Genomic DNA, 18,031 nt, shown 5'->3' with positions numbered 1-18,031 from the left:
GGGCTCGACTGTTATCTTTATTTGGGATTCCTGAAGCAGAATTTGAATACCATTTTTAAAAAGATTTAATAATAACCAAAAAAATTGAAAGTTGAAAATAATTTAGTACAATTTCCATGTTTGCCAATTTATGTGACATCAGAAACTGCCTTAACATTCTACATACTGGAAAAAAACAAGTTCAATTACATAAGATAAAATAATTCATTCTGGAGCATCTCTTAAGCACTATGCTAGGGAAGCATTCACTGGAAATTATTCTATGAAAATTGTAAGACGTATCTGAATAAATATGCAATTTGTCATAGGATCTGAGACCAAATTCACACTGAAAGATTGGGTTGTGCACCACAGATGTATTCTGTTTAACCATTTGGAATTAGCAACTTGATGAGCTGCCAGATAATATGGATGTTGCCGAATTTTTCATGTTGAAGAAGTCATAGGAGAAAGCACCTGCCTGTTCTTCAGAGCGTGATTCTTCTGAGAAAGAACAGAACATGCCTCCACCACATTTCTAATATTAAAAAAAAATGCAGTTTAGCACTGAAACTGGAAGACAGTTGTCTAAATTTCTGAGATTCTGAATCAAAAACAATTTTTCCATTGTGACTTTTAATGCATTTCATCGACTCTAGCTATTAGAGACCATATAAGGAAAGACATGATGGTTACTGCTTGTTATTAAATATTTTCTAAGCTTCCTATCATTTAGATCAATCGATCCACTTGAGAGTATTTTATTCCTATCTGGGGCTAATTTTGATGTATTAAAAAAAAACCTTCTATGGTGTATTTTCACAGGTTATAAATATGTTCTTAAAAGTGGTCTTTATGATAACTTTTGCCTATGGGTGATAAGTATTTTAATTAATATTGGTTCTTATCCAGCATAATTACTAAAATAAGATTCTGTTTACCTTTTTTAAAGATGTCAATGGTATATAAAGGCCAAAATGAAGTCAGAAGAGAAGAGAAGAAAGGACTTACAGAATGGGCATTGTAAGTAGTTCAGTGACTGTCTTCCATGATTTTCTACTGTTCCAGCACTTCAAGAGTTCATTTTAAACATGTATCCATGAATTGTGAAAGCCAAAGAAATTCAGTTCCAACCTTTCAGCATTAAGACTTTTCATCTGGTTTCTAGGTTTGCTGGTGGAAATTGCACCTGCTTCTCATTAAATGATATTACCTTTTTCCTAATTCTGCTTGCTGGAAAACACAACAGACTGAATATGCTAAAAATACAAGATGACTGATTATATCTAGTTATTTACCATTCACAATGGCTCCAAAACATTAGTTGGTTTTATTTAGTAGAGCATTAGCCATAGAAATATTAAGGAATTATTATTCCCTCTTACAGGGACTGTCATTTAACATATAACAAATCAATTTACAATTCATTAACGCTAAAAAAGAAAATCAGCTCTTTAACTCTTAGAATATGTATGAAATCCTTGAGCTGACTACAAGGTTATATTCATTTGAAGGATCTCTTCCCAAGCAAGCTATAATTGCCACTATAGTTGGTTTGATAATTGCCACCATCTCCTCCCCAACACCCACCTTCACCTCCACCTCCAAATTGCAAACTACTTTGTCAAGACAGATTCTCTGGCATGAGATGCTGAATTAACAAGAAAGGGATGTTCTCTAATTAACCACAGTATAGAGATAATATGTGAGGCAAGTTGTTTAACTATTTAAACTCATCTTCTATTTCAAATTGAGCTCAAGTTATAAGGGACTTTTCAATCTATATTACCCTCCAGCTAACAGAAAGGATTTAAGTGAAGAAATTAAAAACTAGAGGGATGCTTTAGGGCTATTTTTAAGGCTCATGTGATTTCTCAGAGAGAGGTCTGAGGACAAGCTGCATTAGAATGTTTCACCCTTACTCACCAAAGTTCAGACTCAGAAGGTCCAGGGTAGGGCTAAGACATAAGCATTTCCAGGAAACTCTCCTAGGTGGTTCTTTTCACAAAGAGTTTGAGGCTTACTGCCCTGGCAGGGAAGGGAGAGCCGAGACAGCTGATACCAGGCAAAGGATGAGCTGAATATAATGTAGACAGAGGCAGAAACCTGGATCTAGACACCTGGACCAATGACTTAAGCTGAGCAACCCTAAGATTCACTGCAGTGAATTCAGTACTGAACTGCAAAAGAAAAAGATGCTCCTGAGGTATTTATTACCTGTTTTCCAACTAGCAGTTTAGCATAAACTAAACCAGATGGGCCCAGCAAGAAGCAATGAAAATAACCTGAGGCAGCCAGGTACAATAGAAGAAAGATAACAAACAGATGTTTAAGAAGACACGAATAAGTAGTAACCAGATATTCAAAATTGAAACTAAGTTTGGGTTTTTTTTTCCTATACTACATATATTGTTTAAAAAAAAAGTGTTACTAACTAATCAGTTTATTCTGTAGAATGTATATCACTTTAAATTATTGAATGGTTAAATGTTAAAACCATGTATGAGTTAATAAATGGCATCTGTTACCTGTTCATAAAGTAATGTTATCAATATGATACTGCTAATTATCTCATAGTAGCCTTTGAGCTTCTAGTATTCAATCTGAAATCACAACTCCTACTGTTACAAAAATATCATGAAGAATATGAACTAGAGGTACAAATGATCTGTTCTTGTTTCCTCCAATCTAAAGTCAAATTCTTGAGTTTGAGAAGTCAAGAAAAACATAGCATTTCAGAATCAGTCAAATCTATCAAGAAATATGATTTACTGGTGCTCTTTTGGGAAGTACTAATCTTCTCATATCCAGTACTAGAAGACAGGAGGCAAAAAGTAATGAAAGAAGACAACAGGCATAGAAGAACTCATGAAGCAAATTATTGCTAATAATGGGCATTTCATCACCTCTTCTAAACTCATTTTACTGCCTTTTGTTTGTTTGCTTTTGAGATATTCTTGCAAGAGCATGTTTCTAAGGAGACCTAGGCAATGCTTAATTCAGGGTGTTGTATGGTTTTCAAAATCTAAGAAGCAACAAATCCAGATATAATTTACTCTGCCACAAATTTAGCATTGATCTTTTAATCCTTACTAATTCATATTCAGTAAAGGCTTGCTGTGTGTTTATTGCCTATAAAACTATACCTAAGGTATTTGGAAAGGTGCAAAGATGTATAAGAAACGATCTCCTGTCCTCCAGGAGCTAGCAACCTGATGTGGAAAACAGAAACCAGTGAGCAAAACAGAGGAATATCCACAGGCAGTCTGTGACTACTTTACATACTGAAGACGTTGCAAATTAATATGCAACCAGACATCCAATTTTCTAGCCACCCCTATTCATCTTCCTAACTGCCTGTGGGCTGTGAGCACCCACCAGAGAAAGAGGAGCAGCTACATCTGGTCAGTGACCAGATTTGGACCTTTGATTCTTATCCTCCCCTCCAGGGTAGACAGTGGGTCCTTTCCAGGACAATGTACAATTTAGCCATGGAAACAACTACAAGAACACAGAACAGGGCCGTTTCCATAATGTAGTGGTCCTCCCTGTCACTGTGCCATGGAGTCTATGCTTTATTGCCTAAGAGTTTCTGGAAGGGGAGAGAGCACAGGACTGGGACATGAGTTCAGGAAAACCTAGTATCTTAGAGTACAAAGGTCCAGGAGGGACTCTAAGGGACTTGTTTTTTTGGGGGGTTGGGGGAGAAGGTTTATGCTCTTTTTCCCCCATGACCTGAGCTAGATCAAATGTAAAATATATGGGTACTAGTGGCTAAGTGAGCTGATTAAACCTTTTACAGAAATATAATAAAAATGTGTCTTATGGAACTTGTCAGCTCACTCTCTGAAATTACCAGGTTATTTTACATCAAGAGTTAGGTAAATAAAATTTTGAGTCCAAGTATTCAAAGCTTTAATGGGGTGGCAAGTGGGTGGGGGGAGACAAAAATAGAAAAGAGAATTGAATTGAAGTAACAAGAATGCTTACATCATAAAAACAAACAACCCGACTAATAAATGGGCAGAGGAGCTAAATAGACATTTTTTTAAAGAAGACATACAGATGGGCAATAGACACATGAAAAGATGCTCAGCATCACTAATCAAGGAAATGAAAATCAAACCCACAATGAGGTATCACCTCACATATGTCAGAATGGTTATTATCAAAGAGACAACAAAGAACAAGTGTTGGCAAGGATGTGGAGAAGAGGAAACCCTCATGCACTGTTGGCAAGAATGTAAATTGGTACAGCCACTTTGAAAAACAGGATGGAGGTTCCTCAAAAAAGTAAAAATAGAAGTACTGTGCAATCCAACAATTCCAATTCTGGATATTTTCCTGAAGAAAACAAAAACACATATATGTATGCATATGGCTGGTTCACTTTGTACAGCAGAAACTAACACAACATTGTAAAGCAATTATACTCCGATAGATAAGAGGTACAAACTTCCAGTTATTTAATAAGTCATGGGTATGTAATGTACAGTACAGGAAACATAGTCAATAAAATTTTAAAAGCTTTGTATGGTGGCAGGTGGTAGCTAGACTTATCGTGGTGATCATTTTGTAATGTATAAAAATATCGAATCACTATGTTGTACACCTGAAACTCACATAATATTCTGAGTCATTTAGAGTTCAGTTAAAAAAAAGAATGACTACTTTAGTACGTCACTCCTCATTTCAAATATTCACAAGATGTGTGATTACTAGAATACCCTTGAACTAATTCAGTCTTTTATTTTGTTGCAGTACACTTCCCAGGAATTAAAACTTACATAGATCCAGATACATATGAAGACCCATCCCTAGCAGTCCATGAATTTGCAAAGGAGATCGATCCCTCAAGAATACGCATTGAGAGAGTCATTGGGGCAGGTAAACATAAAGTCTACACTTTTGAAGTTACGATTCCTTAATGGTTTTGTAACTGGTTTATCAACATACTATTTTAAGTCTTAGCGGTTTTAGTCACTGAAAATTTTTTAAAATGAGAAGTAAAATTATTTTGTATATATGATGTTATTGTTTTAAAAAGTATTACAAGTGCCCAAATTCAGCTTCCAAACAATAAGAAAATCCACAAAAGTTATTTTTAACATCCTGTAGTCATCCTTTCAGTATTGAGATAAATTACAATGAAACTAGAGTGATTCAGGAATTTATTTTGGAAATGCAACTTCAGGAGTTTGTCATAGGTTATTACAGATTTACTTAAAACCCAACGTCTACAGACATACACTATAATTAGTATTCACAGTGATGACCTTGAGGTCCTGCAAGATCCAGAAGTGTTCTGAGACTCACTGAGTATAAAATTAAGTTCAGTATAGTTTTATATCACTTTAATACAAACTAATAATTTCCATATGTAGAATATTCAAATACTCAGAACACTATATTGTTCAATTATTCTGGATAAATACAAATTTATTATGAATCAGCCCCCAAGAATTTATTCTGTACATTACTTAGGACACAGGCCAAGCCAAGAGACCCCAAAATATAAATGTGTTCCTCTTGCAAGTCCTTGACCCAAGGTGAGTAATCCATGCTGGCAGAGGAGCTCTCATGAGGAAGGTCTTGAAAGGACCCAGGTTCCTTCTACCTTTTGCTCTGCCTTCCCCTAGCATGTTATCCTCTGAATGGTCAAAGCTGGTCACCAGCACATCTACCTTTTGGTCTATGAGAGGAAAAGGAAAGAGTTTGGGCTCTTTGCCTTTGCCTTTAGGACAATTAGCTTTGTCTTTAAGGCAATAACCTGAAATTGCAAACATGTCTATTCACATCTCAATGGTCCAAATGCAATCACGTGGATACACTTAAATGCAAGAGAGTTTGGAAATATAATTTCTGACTGGGCAGCCATGCATGCAGCTAAAAAGGGGAGGGGAATGTGCTACTAAATAGAGAAGGAAGACTAAATCCTGAAGGGGGGTGTTGTCCTCCTCTAGATGCTGGATATCTGTGTAATCCTTTAGAGAGAGCAGGACATACCATTCCAGCTGGGTATCATGTCTTTGCAAACACCAGAAGGCTTTCTTCTTTTCAAAACTCTTCTTCACCAGAAAGACCGGCTACATAATTTGCAGGGACCAGTGCAAAATGAAAATGTAGAGTTCCTTGTTAAAAAGACTATTAAGAATTTCAAGACAGTGACAACAGAGCATTAAACAGTAGAGCACTTCTAAACTCAAGGCGCTGGGTGACAACACCCAAGAAGCTGACTATTTCACAGAGAGCTAGCACTACACTGAGAATTCCAGGAAATTTGGAGAGAGCCCTTCCTTATGTCATTTCACTCCTTATGCACCATGGATCATCTCATCTCCTCCATGGCCTATTTTCCCTCTGAAAGCTGACACAAGGGCCCTATACTCTTAAATCTTGATGCTCACAGCCAAAGAGCTTGTCTTATCAGAAAGATTAAGAACCTGTAATGGAACCAGATTCTCTTCTGATGAACATAAAGCACGTCAATAGGCATTAAAGGCATAATTGAAAAGAGTGATTGCATTATATTCATTTAGTTTGGGGGTTCTTTTTCTTTTTTTTATTTTTTATTTATTTATTTTTATTTGTGGCTGTATTGGGTCTTCGTTTCTGTGTGAGGGCTTTCTCTAGTTGCGGCAAGTGGGGGCCACTCTTCATCGCGGTGTGCGGGCCTCTCACTATCGCGGCCTCTCTTGTTGCGGAGCACAGGCTCCAGACGCGCAGGCTCAGTAATTGTGGCTCACGGGTCTAGTTGCTCCATGGCATGTGGGATCTTCCCAGACCAGGGCTCGAACCCGTGTCCCCTGCATTGGCAGGCAGATTCTCAACCACTGTGCCACCAGGGAAGCCCTGGTGGTTCTTTTTCTTAAGACAGCAGAGGAATAGAAAAGAGAGGAGGTTGAGTAATTCTATTGCACCCTATATTTGGCTTTCTTCCTCTGGCCCCTGAGAAAACAGTGGTATGACCTTTCATACTGCATTGTTCCATACTCATGTAGGTACAGGAGAAGTATTTCTTGTTGTAGAGTTTTGTGCGTATTTTAAACACCAATGTCTGAAATCTGTTGAGAGAGAAAAATCAAGTATCTGAGGTGTGCAAAGTGTCAACTGAAAAAAAAAAAAACTACACAATTCAAAAACTGCGAGTTGAGTTCATTCATTGTCTTACTGAGGACTATTCCCTGGGAGACAGCCTATCAGATAGCTCTGAGAGACTGTTCCAAAGAGGTAAGGGGGGATTTGGCAAATGGGATATGTGCAACCAAGCGCACATCTCACAACTCGGTAGAAGGTTGCAGCTAGTCATAGTCATGAGGAGGAACAGATATCTTAGTCAATGGTTTTAGTGCTTTTCTAAGTATGGGAAGATACAAGAATCCAGGTTCATAAAAAAATTTCTCCAGAAAGTATCTAACTAGCTGAAGACTTGTTCTGCCAGTTTTCCCAGAACACAGAGTGCCTTCATTCCTGATTTCTGCCCTGAACTCCTTTCAGGGTGTATTAAAGGTCAGTGGCTGCAGTGGCTAATAACTCAGTCCTTATAGAGCTGGATGGCTAGTGCTAGTGACATTCTTTAGTTAGCAAGACAAATAAATTCAGTTTATCTTTAGTGTTTGGGTTTTTTTAACCAAAATATAATTTTATCCTGAAAAAAAGTATGACATATTGCCAAAGCAAACCATAACTATTAAAGGGACTATTTTAATATCATGGCCTCCCTACTCTGTCTAAACTCTAGTATGTCATAATGGGATTCCTTTTTTTTTTGGCAAAGACAGAAGATGTATAGGTGTATAGGATTAACATCAGTGTCCCTTTTATAATTATTCATCTTTGACTATTTCAGCTTTCAAATAATATGCTAAGTGATCTTTTACTATCTTCAGAAAAATCATAAAAATAAAAATGCTTTATGAGAAAAAGCTATTTTAATATAACTTCCCTCTTTGTGCCCCTGGCCTATACTACTCTCTTGTTATTTAACCCCATTAGGTCATGTTCCTAAAGCTCAGCAGCAGTGTGAAAAAAACATTGTTCAGTCAAACGAAGGAATTAATAGAGTTTTCTAACATCCATGACATTGTAAGGGAGGAAAAACTTTCCTTCTAGGGTCTTTTGGCTGGTCTGTTAATTAAATTGGCATAAGATGTTAACAGGAGGAAAAAATCTAATTATGTACTACAGGAGCCCCCAAAAGACAATGAGAGGCTCTCACTGACAGGCAGGCAACTGAAGCTTATATGCCATTTTGAGCTGAGAAGAAGGGGGTGGGGTTTGGGGTTTCAGAAGGAAGGAAGACAATTCATAGGAGGATAGGAAGAGCAAATGTTTGGTAAGCAAATGTTTGCCAAGCCTTACAGAGACAATGGGGTACAGATGAATTTGATCTCAAGGGCCTGCCCCCTGCCCCCTGCAAGCTTAGGCACCTAGCTCTTAGTCTTTGTAATTATCTTTGATGTTAGCTCTCTTCCTGGACCAGACCCTCTATCTAAGTGGTTTTGGGCAGTTAAGGGGGTGGTATAAAGCTCTTCTTGCATCTGTTGGGCCTCCATTATCTACAGTTCAAAATACTCCTCGTGCCAAAGTGGCACCTTCTGGGGCAGCCCGCCCTGTACCTCATCAACATAATTGCACAACTGTTTACTTGCTCAACTTTTTACTGTCAATACTTTCCTCTGGTTGCATCATATTCTTTATTTTTTCCCCACCCATTTGATTGTTTCTTCTCAAATTCCATTTCCTTATTATCTGTGTGCATGAGATATTCCTGTTCCCCTTAGAAGTGTAAGTTAAAGGACTTAAGGGGAAATGTGGATGCTGTACAGAGGGGGAGTGTTGTGGGGAAGATGGGACAGAGAGGCAAGATATCAAGTCTTGATGATTGTTGGATGAGAGATATCAGGTCCCATTAAGGCACTGAGATTAGCAATAGAGAAGGATGCCTAGATTCACAATTCATTGCTGAGGAAAAATCTGCAAGGCCTCCATGTTTTTTTGCAAAGAAATAGTTAAAAATGCTTTCCAGGTTTCCAGTTAGGAGAAATATAATATAATCATTAAGTATTTCTTAAATGTGTTATTAAAAAATGAACCCCAAAATAGTCACATTAAAAGAAAGAAAAGAGCATGGAAAATGATATCACACCTAACCTATGACATTTCTTAACATGTCCACTGAAAAATGTTTATTAGATGACTAATATCTACTTATAAAAAGGCACTGAGCTAATTAGTTTTTTCATATTAAGTCACTATGCTTACCAAAGACCTATGTATTCAACCTGTCTTCCACAACCTTTGTCCTGGGATTTTCAACTTTATAACCATACAAATATTATGTGACAAATCCTTGGAAAATTTAATTTATCCAATATCTAGGCTGTATGTATATTCTTAAAATATATATGCTATCTTTCAGTGTAAATTTTACTATTTTTTAAAATGTGTTTTTTAGGACTTTTTTCTTTTGTATATCACTATTATGTGTGATATTGGCAGTTTATGTTTCTTAGTTCATCAATACAGGCCTGAATTTCCATGAAAATGCACATTTCCCTTTAAATGAAGTGAGTAGCTCTGTTGCATAGGAGACGATAAAGATCATCTATCTCCTTTGACTTTTTGCATCATAAAATGAAATACTGTGGCCAGAGGAAAACAAACAGTAAAACAGAAATTCCCAGGCTAAGAGAGCCAAGTCAGATTAGGGTAGAATCATTATTTTACACATATTTTGAGAGATAATGAGAAAACTAGTAAACTAAATTTTAATCATGGGCTGAAAAAGGTCATTGGAAGGCTATTTCTTTTTCAGGGTAGTACTGAACCTAAACCATTCTATGAAAAACTTGCAGAGTATCTAAAATTTTGAAACATTATTCCACTGAAAAAAATCGTTCTTATGTCTCTAAGCCCATAGGGCACCCTTCTTATATTTGACCTTCCCTTTTCCCTAGTCTCAACGGAAATGCATAATATCTCCCCATCATTCATATTCTGTCCCTTTATCTATACAAAACTCATTACCACCTCCACTATCAGCCTTGTCTTCTGGCTTACTGTCACCATTATTTTTTCTCTTCCTTGAAAAGTCAGGAACTTTTAGCTGTTGGTTTCTCAGCAATCATCTGCAGGTAAAAGAAAGTCAAAAGGACAACAAAAAGGATATAAAAAGTGAGTGTCAAATCAGTGATTTATTCAGCCTAATATTTGATTCCCTTATTGCTTTTCCCCTTTGAGGTCATAGTTGCACATGATAATGTGCAAAGCAAAATGCTTGCTTTATGTGCCTTTCTTAATTCCCCTGCCATCCCTCAGCCAACCTCTTCTCTGTAGTTTAGAATCTATTAATTTTAGTTATCTTAAACTTTCTGATCCCCTTTATTATTTTTGTTCCTCTTCTACAGCTATAGTATAATTTTTTGCAACATGACAATGAGAAACGTAGGCAGTATTCCAGATGTGGTTGCACAATTTACTTTTTACAAAGAGTATCTTGAATTTATGGCTCATTTCCTCTATCTTTAGATGAGATGATCTTATCAGATATAAATTTTGTCCTTGTCTTTCAACTTAAAGGATTTATGGTAGAGGTCAGATTCATTTTCTTTTCTAGGAAACTCCTTTGCCCAACCAATAGACTGAAAGTAGGATCAACAACAGATTCTGGCAAGATCTTTGTGCTTTTTACTCAAGAATTCCATAGCTTTCTATATCAAATCATGTAATGAAAGATGAGCTTTACCCTGTCGACAAAAAATTAAATCAGTCAATCTAACAAAGAAATGGAAAATTTTATTCGAGCCAAATTTGAGGATTTTAACCTGGGAAGAGCATCTCAGAAAGCTCTGAGAACTGTTCCACCTGATAGAAGTCAAGGCACAGTTATATAAGTTTTCTGACACAGATGGCTGTAGATCAAATTACTTATTATTGAGAAGTTTACATAATCCAGATCTAAGCGTCATCATGGTGGGTCATGTGACCCCTTACAAGATCAAGAAGTAATGTTATCTTTTAAGGAGCTGTCTTGTTGATGCTAGATGAATGTTGCTGTTTATGGTTGAGCAGGTATTTCTGCCCATGAGGGAGGTCTGGTCGATAATGCAGATACACAATGCACAGTGGTGGGAGAAAGGAGGCCAGAAGGCAGAGAAGAATTTCTGTCTAAATTTTTCTTGTTTTGCCATAAAATATGAATTTTATTTCACAGTCCATTCTCCCTGGACATTATGATATGAATTAAAAACACAGAGACTGAAGGCACACCGATGCAGACTTGAATCACAGCTTTGCTACTAATTCACTCAGTGACCTTCTGCAATTTACTGATCTTTCGGAAATTTGCTTTATCTATAAAATAGATTCATAATAATAATAGTTATTTTGCAGGATTCATGGAAGAGTTAGAGATGACACATATTGAGGACCTGTCATGCTATAGACACTCAGTAAAAAGGTGGAAATGACTATTAGGTTAAAAAGAGATATAGCTTTTATATTCGGTTAATATGGATAGAAGAATGACACTCTGTGCCCAACTCTCAACATATTTTATGGTGTAAAATATTAAAATATTGCATATTGATGAAGAATTCAAAAGCTAATTGCTTAGGTAACTGGAGTGATACCTATGATTTTCAGAGTTCATTGAAAATTAGTAATTAAAAATGAAGTTTCATTTTTGTCAGTACAGTAAGAACTATGCCCATCTCAACAAATGCTTTTCTTTTTTATTTTTGTTTTTTAATTAAAGGAACTCAAAACTTAATTTTTCCTACATCTTGTGAGATTATAATAATCATATATGTGTTTATTTTTTATTTAAACAAGCCATACAATGAAATGAGTTTAACAAAAGAAATTTCTTTCAATATCTTAATGTAAAATCATTGTAAATAAGTCATCAATTTATTCCTGGCACATCTAAGAACTTAGGTTAATTTATCAATTTTAATAGACTTTAATTTTGTTTTACTTACATTTCAACACTACCTCTTATTTTGGGGGGCCATTTAGTGTACATTTGCTATCTCACATATACATTTCTCAATCTTACAAGTTGCCTCATCACAGTAGTTGTTTGAGAAGTACTTGTTAAATAAATAAACAAATGAGTAAATAAATGAATGACTGAAAGGATATAGAATTATTTCCAAATAATTATTGTAAATGACTATGTCTATCTGGTTATCAACAAAAATCCTAATATGGAATTTAAAGTACAACACAATACAATATAAAATTGAATGCATATTATATACAAAGTATATAAAAATAAGACAAAAGAACAAATTTATAGAGGACAGTTGTGAATTATAGTAGTTGAAATATTTTATATTAATAATTTACTTGATGAATTAGACCAAAATTATAGAACTTATTATATGCCTTTGCATTCACATAGTGAAAAAGAAAATCTTACAGAAAAGATTACACTGAGATTTTATTTTGTACTGCATTTGTATAACAGATGAGGTAATTTTGAAAAATTTTTATAACTTACAAGGGACTGATTAATTTTCAAACTTTTTTCCCCTTTGGCTTTTTCTTCTAATTTGTATATTGTTAAAATATTTGATGAAATGAAGGAAACTTGGCACCTATTTTCAAAAAAGTACTCCAAAGAGATAGGGGAAGACTGGATACATCTTATATACAAAGAAAAGATTAAAATAATGGTACATTCTCTTAAGGCTAAGAGCCAAAATAGAAAAAAGAAGACCCACACATCAACAGCAACAGTTTTTATCCCTTACCATAGTATATTAGTTATCTCTTGCTACATGACAAATTGCCCTAAAACTTAAAGCAAGAACATTCACTATCTCAGTTTCTATGGGTCAGGAATTCAGTCATGGCTTAGCTTCTGCAAGGTTGTTCATAAGGTTGCAATCAAGGTGTCAGCTAGGGCTGTGGTCTCATCTGAAGGCTCAAATAGTCAAGGATACACTTCCAACCTTATTTATATGGCTTCTATCAAGGGACAGATTGAGAGTTGTTGCACTGAAAGCCTTAATTCCTCATTGCCAGTTGGCTGGAGAACACTCTCAGATTCCTTCCATGTGGACCTCTCCATCATGGTAACTTAGTTCATTAAACCCAGGAAGAGAGTCTCCTAGCAAGATGGAAATCACAATCTATTGTAACCTAATCATGGAAGTGACATCACATCACTTTGCCTTATCACATTGGCTATAAATATGATACTAGGTCTAAGCCACAGTGGGAGTCGCACAAGGGCATGAATACCAGGATGCAGGGATCATTGCAGGCCATCTTTGAAGTCCACCTATCTCATATAGTAAACTTCCAAACTTGAAGTTCATTTGGAGTTTTAAGTTTAACACGAATGTATTAAAGATGGCAGACTCTTATTAAAAATATATTTGGGGGATAAGTTCATATAAAAATTAGATACAGTTGTAAATTTCTCTCTTGTAAAGAAGTAAAAGGTTGTTTATGTTCTACAATTATTTAATAGTGCCACACACTCAATAAAGCTGCCTGAGAGACCATGTGTGTTCTTACGTTGGTGAACAGAAAGATGTGAATTATATGATTATATGATTTGCTTATGTCACACTATAGTTCTTCTAGCATAAGGTAATTAGTTGATTGTTCCCATAGTGATACTTGTGTTCTCAGTCTAATTGTCTGTGTATTTAACTAATGGCTTTTGTCTTTGTAGCCTGTCCAGGTTATCTGTTGCTATGTTACAACCCATCCCCAAACTAAATGGCTTCAAATAATAATTGTTTCATTTATTCATGATTCTATGGGTGAACAGTCTGGGCTGGGCTCAAGTGGAGCTGGGGGTTTTGTCTTTTGGTCTCACGTGAGGTCACTCCCATAATGGTGGCTCAACTGAACATGTTGTTGTCAGGTGGTTGGTCTAGGGGATTCTAAGCAGGGATGATTCATCTCTGTTCCATATGGCTTCACCTCCACCCACAGGCTAGACATCTCAAGGTAGTGTTTCAAGCAGGTGAGAAAAAGAGCTGTAAGACCTCTTTAGACCTTTGCTCTGAACTCCTACAACATAATTCTGATACTGTATCTTGGTCAAAGTGAGTCACAAGGCCAGCCCAAATGTAGCAAAGTGAAGAAACAGATTCTACCTCTTGATGAGAAGAGCAACAAAGTCACATTGCGAAGGGGCATGCATACAGAGGTGGGAGGAATTTGTAGTCATGTTTTACAATCCACCATATTGCTGATGGTTGAAAAAATATTATTTTTCAAGCCTAGTTTGAATAACGTATTACGAGTTTATTTACTATTTTGTCTCCAAGACCATTTTTGCTTTGCATTCCTAATGAATGATATTCATGTTTTCCTTATTTAGCAACTATGAGTACGTACTATGAGGTTTACAAAAATGAATAAAGAAGGAACTCAGGCTCAAGAGGGAAGGTAAGGAAAGTCCAATATATAAGGTAGAAAGGAGACAGAAAGGACAAATAGAAAGAGACAGCATCTTAAGTGAGCAAAACATACATATAAATCACTACTGAAATTCAAAGAATCTGGAGATAACTGCAAACTAGTCAATCAGATTGCATTAGGGAGATAACTGCAAACCAGTCTATCAGATTGCATTAGGGAGATGGCATTTGAAAGAGAAGGAATGCCAAAATGAAGAAAATGCAGTTTAGACAGGGGGAGAGAGAAGTGACAGAATAAGAGGTGTGGAGATTGTGAAGAGCAATTTTGGGCAATTTCAAGAGATTTTAGAGTTGGGTGACACTTGCTCTTTATTATACCTAATTTCTCTTCAAAGCCTAGGATTTCCCTTTTTCCTGAAATAACTCTAGTCCTGCTTCTTAGCTATTAGTAATGGTTAGTGCCTTTTCAGTTTTAGGTTTTAATGACTTAGAAAGTATAAAATGATTAAAGAGAAGAGGAATGTTTTTTGCTTTTATTGGGCAACTAATAAAAATAAAAAGAAAATGCCTTTCTACTTCATAATTGTTGTGAGAAGCAGATGAGATAAAGTAGAGTCTAATTAACCATCCACCCTTTATCAGAACACTGCCAGTGAAAATGTTCACTACCTCACCAGGAAGACTATTCCCTTCCTTAGGAGCAGTTCCAATAAATCGAGAATCTTTGTGAGTAACAGTATGCTTCCTTATAGCCCTGTATATAATCTTAAAACACTACACACTGGTACTGGTTCTGCAAAATTGAACTTATACAAAGTAAACCTAAGCCTTCTTCTGCACTACTCCATGGCCCTTCAAATATTTGAAGAGAGCATGTGAACCTCATAAATCTTCCCTTTCTTGCCTAAATTGTCTAAACCTTTCAAGCATTTCCATCTGACATGCTTTCTGGATACTTCGTCATTCTGATAACCTTCCTCTGGAGAACTAGAGTTTTTCTCTAAATCTTTTCAGAATTGAGCTCAATATTCCAAATATTTTCTAATCAGTGCAGAAACCAGGGCTAGCACCATTCCTTCTAGGCCTCAATTAATGCAGCCTGAGTTTGCATTTGCTTTTTGAAGAGTTGCCACACACTGTTGGCATAGGGACAGTTTACTACCAGCTTATCCCCAGTGGTCTTTCTCAAATTAGTTGCTTTTAAGCCAGGCCTATTTCTACACTTGTTCAATTGACCTTATGATGCTGGGCTATATTTTATTTATATGGCCACAATGTATATCTATATAAACCATATATATTGTCTATCTATCCAAACTTACATCTTTTCTCATAGTCCCACTTTATAAATATTCCTATTAAATTTCATCAGGTTTATACAGGTGAATTTTCCTAAACTATCCAGGTCGTTCTCCATCTCAATTAGATTAGGCAGTACAATTATCGTCCTTTCCAGTGTCATCCCTGAGTTTTTCTGCCTTACAATTTAGCTGTGTGTCTTTATAATAACTAAGCTCAGAGCTCCCTGTGCTGCAGTTATTTAGTACACTTTCTAATTTTTTTCTTTTTTAGGATAATTGTGTTTGCATTGTTGGAATCCTTTATTTTATAGATACCTATCCCTCACTCTTTATAGAATCTCTGAACATGAATTTGTAATCAATCTGTAGACAATTTTTTAAACTGCCACCCTGAAGTTTAACATCTACAATTATGGACAAGGCTTTTTTCCTAGGCTGTTAGGTATCTTAAAATTAAAATGTTAAGTTTCTCCCAACTTCATACTTCAAAGGGCTTTATTCAGAACTAAATCAAAGTAACAGTTCCTAATAACTTTTTGAAAGGTGGAAACAGCAACAAGGCAGGAATTTATGATCATTTTTAGCCCCTCATTTATTGCTTTCATGGTGGAATAAATAAACACAGGATGGGAAAGTGTGTTATGTAAGGATTGTTTAGAACTTGAAGCATATGGGCTTTCCATTTAGTCTAATGCAGATCTTTATTTAAATGGAAACCTCTAATACTCTGTTCCTGCCAGAATCTATCATGTTTTCCTCCTTTGCTTTATCCTATCAGGAAGGTAATCTCTCTTTGATATTAATAATAAGCAAGAGTTACTAAAGTTTATAAGCTTGAGACAGGTTTTACTTGTCATCTCTTTCACTCCTCACAATGCTAAAACTCACAAAAATTATATATGTCCATTTTACAAGCAAGGAAATTAAGACTTAGATTAAATTATTTGGTCAGAATGAACCATCTTATACATAATAAAGCCATATTCAGCCACAGAGTACTCTGGTTTCAAGCCCATGCTCTTATTAACCACTACTTTATTACAGATAACTTTTTTTTAACATCTTTATTGGAGTATAGTTGCTTTACAATGGTGTGTTAGTTTCTGCTTTATAACAAAGTGAATCAGCTATACATATACATATATCCCCATATCTCCTCCCTCTTGCATCTCCCGCCCACCCTCCTTATCCCACCTCTCTAGGTGGTCACAAAGCACCCATATGATCTCCCTGTGCTATGCAGCTGCTTCCCACTAGCTATCAGTTTTACATTTGGTAGTGTATATATGTCCATGCCATGCTCTCACTTGGTCCCAGCTTACCCTTCCCCCTCCCCCTGTCCTCAAGTCCATTCTCTACATCTGCGTCTTTATTCCTGTCCTGCCCCTAGGTTCTTCAGAACCATTTTTTTTTCTCTTTTTCTTAGACTCCGTATATATGTGTTAGTGTACGGCATTTGTTTTTCTATTTCTGACTTACTTCACTCTGTATGACAGACTCTAGGTCCATCCACCTCACTACAAATAACTCAATTTTGTTTCTTTTTATGGCTGAGTAGTATTCCATTGAATATATGCACCACATCTTTATCCATTCACCTGTCGATGGACACGTAGGTTGCTTCAATGTCCTGGCTATTGTAAATAGAGCTGCAATGAGCATTGTGGTTCGTGACTGTTTTTGAATTACGGTTTTCTTAGAGTCTATGCCCACTAGTGGGATTGCTGGGTCATATGGTAGTTCTATTTTTAGTTTTTTAAGGAACCTCCATACTGTTCTCCATACTGGCTGTATCAATTTACATTCCCAGCAACAGTGCAAGAGGGTTCCATTTTCTCCACACCCTCTCCAGCATTTATTGTTTCTAGATATTTTGAAGATGGCCATTCTGACTGGTGTGAGGTGATACCTCATTGTAGTTTTGATTTGCATTTCTCTAATGATTAGTGATGTTGACCATCCTTTCATGTGTTTTTTGGTAATCTGTATATCTTCTTTGGAGAAATGTCTATTTAGGTCTTTTCCCATTTTTGGATTGGGTTGTTTGTTTTTTGATATTGAGCTGCATGAGCTGCTTGTAAATTTTGGAGTTTAATCCTTTAATCCTTTGTCAGTTGCTTCATTTGCAAATATTTTCTCCCATTCTGAGGGTTGTCTTTTTGTCTTGTTTATGTTCTCCTTTGCTGTGCAAAGCTTTTAAACTTCATTAGGTCTCATTTGTTTATTTTTGCTTTTATTTCCATTTCTCTAGGAGGTGGGTCAAAAAGGATCTTGCTGTGATTTGTGTCATGGCGTGTTCTTGCGAATGTTTTCCTCTAAGAGTTTGAGAGTGTCTGGCCTTACATTTAGGTCTATAATCCA

General features: G+C 36.1%; 1 protein-coding gene across 4 annotated transcripts in view; it reads left to right on the top strand.

The window, feature by feature from the left end:
- EPHA6 (EPH receptor A6) overlaps nt 1-18,031 on the top strand; it is a gene marked incomplete at its 5' end in the record, with an annotated part of 845,284 nt that overhangs the window by 593,564 nt on the left and 233,689 nt on the right. For all 4 annotated transcript variants that reach the window (XM_082625310.1, XM_082625308.1, XM_082625309.1 and 1 more), the window contains 2 exons: nt 932-1,002; nt 4,741-4,866. In XM_082625310.1, the coding sequence (XP_082481436.1) occupies nt 932-1,002; nt 4,741-4,866 (197 nt within the window). The remainder of the gene's footprint in view (nt 1-931; nt 1,003-4,740; nt 4,867-18,031) is intronic.

Source organism: Mesoplodon mirus (assembly GCF_964341445.2).
Source record: "Mesoplodon mirus genome assembly, chromosome: 6".
NCBI classification, from domain to species: domain Eukaryota; kingdom Metazoa; phylum Chordata; class Mammalia; order Artiodactyla; family Ziphiidae; genus Mesoplodon; species Mesoplodon mirus.
The sequence above is the reverse complement of the archived record's forward strand: the minus strand, read 5'-3'. Positions and strand labels throughout refer to the sequence as shown.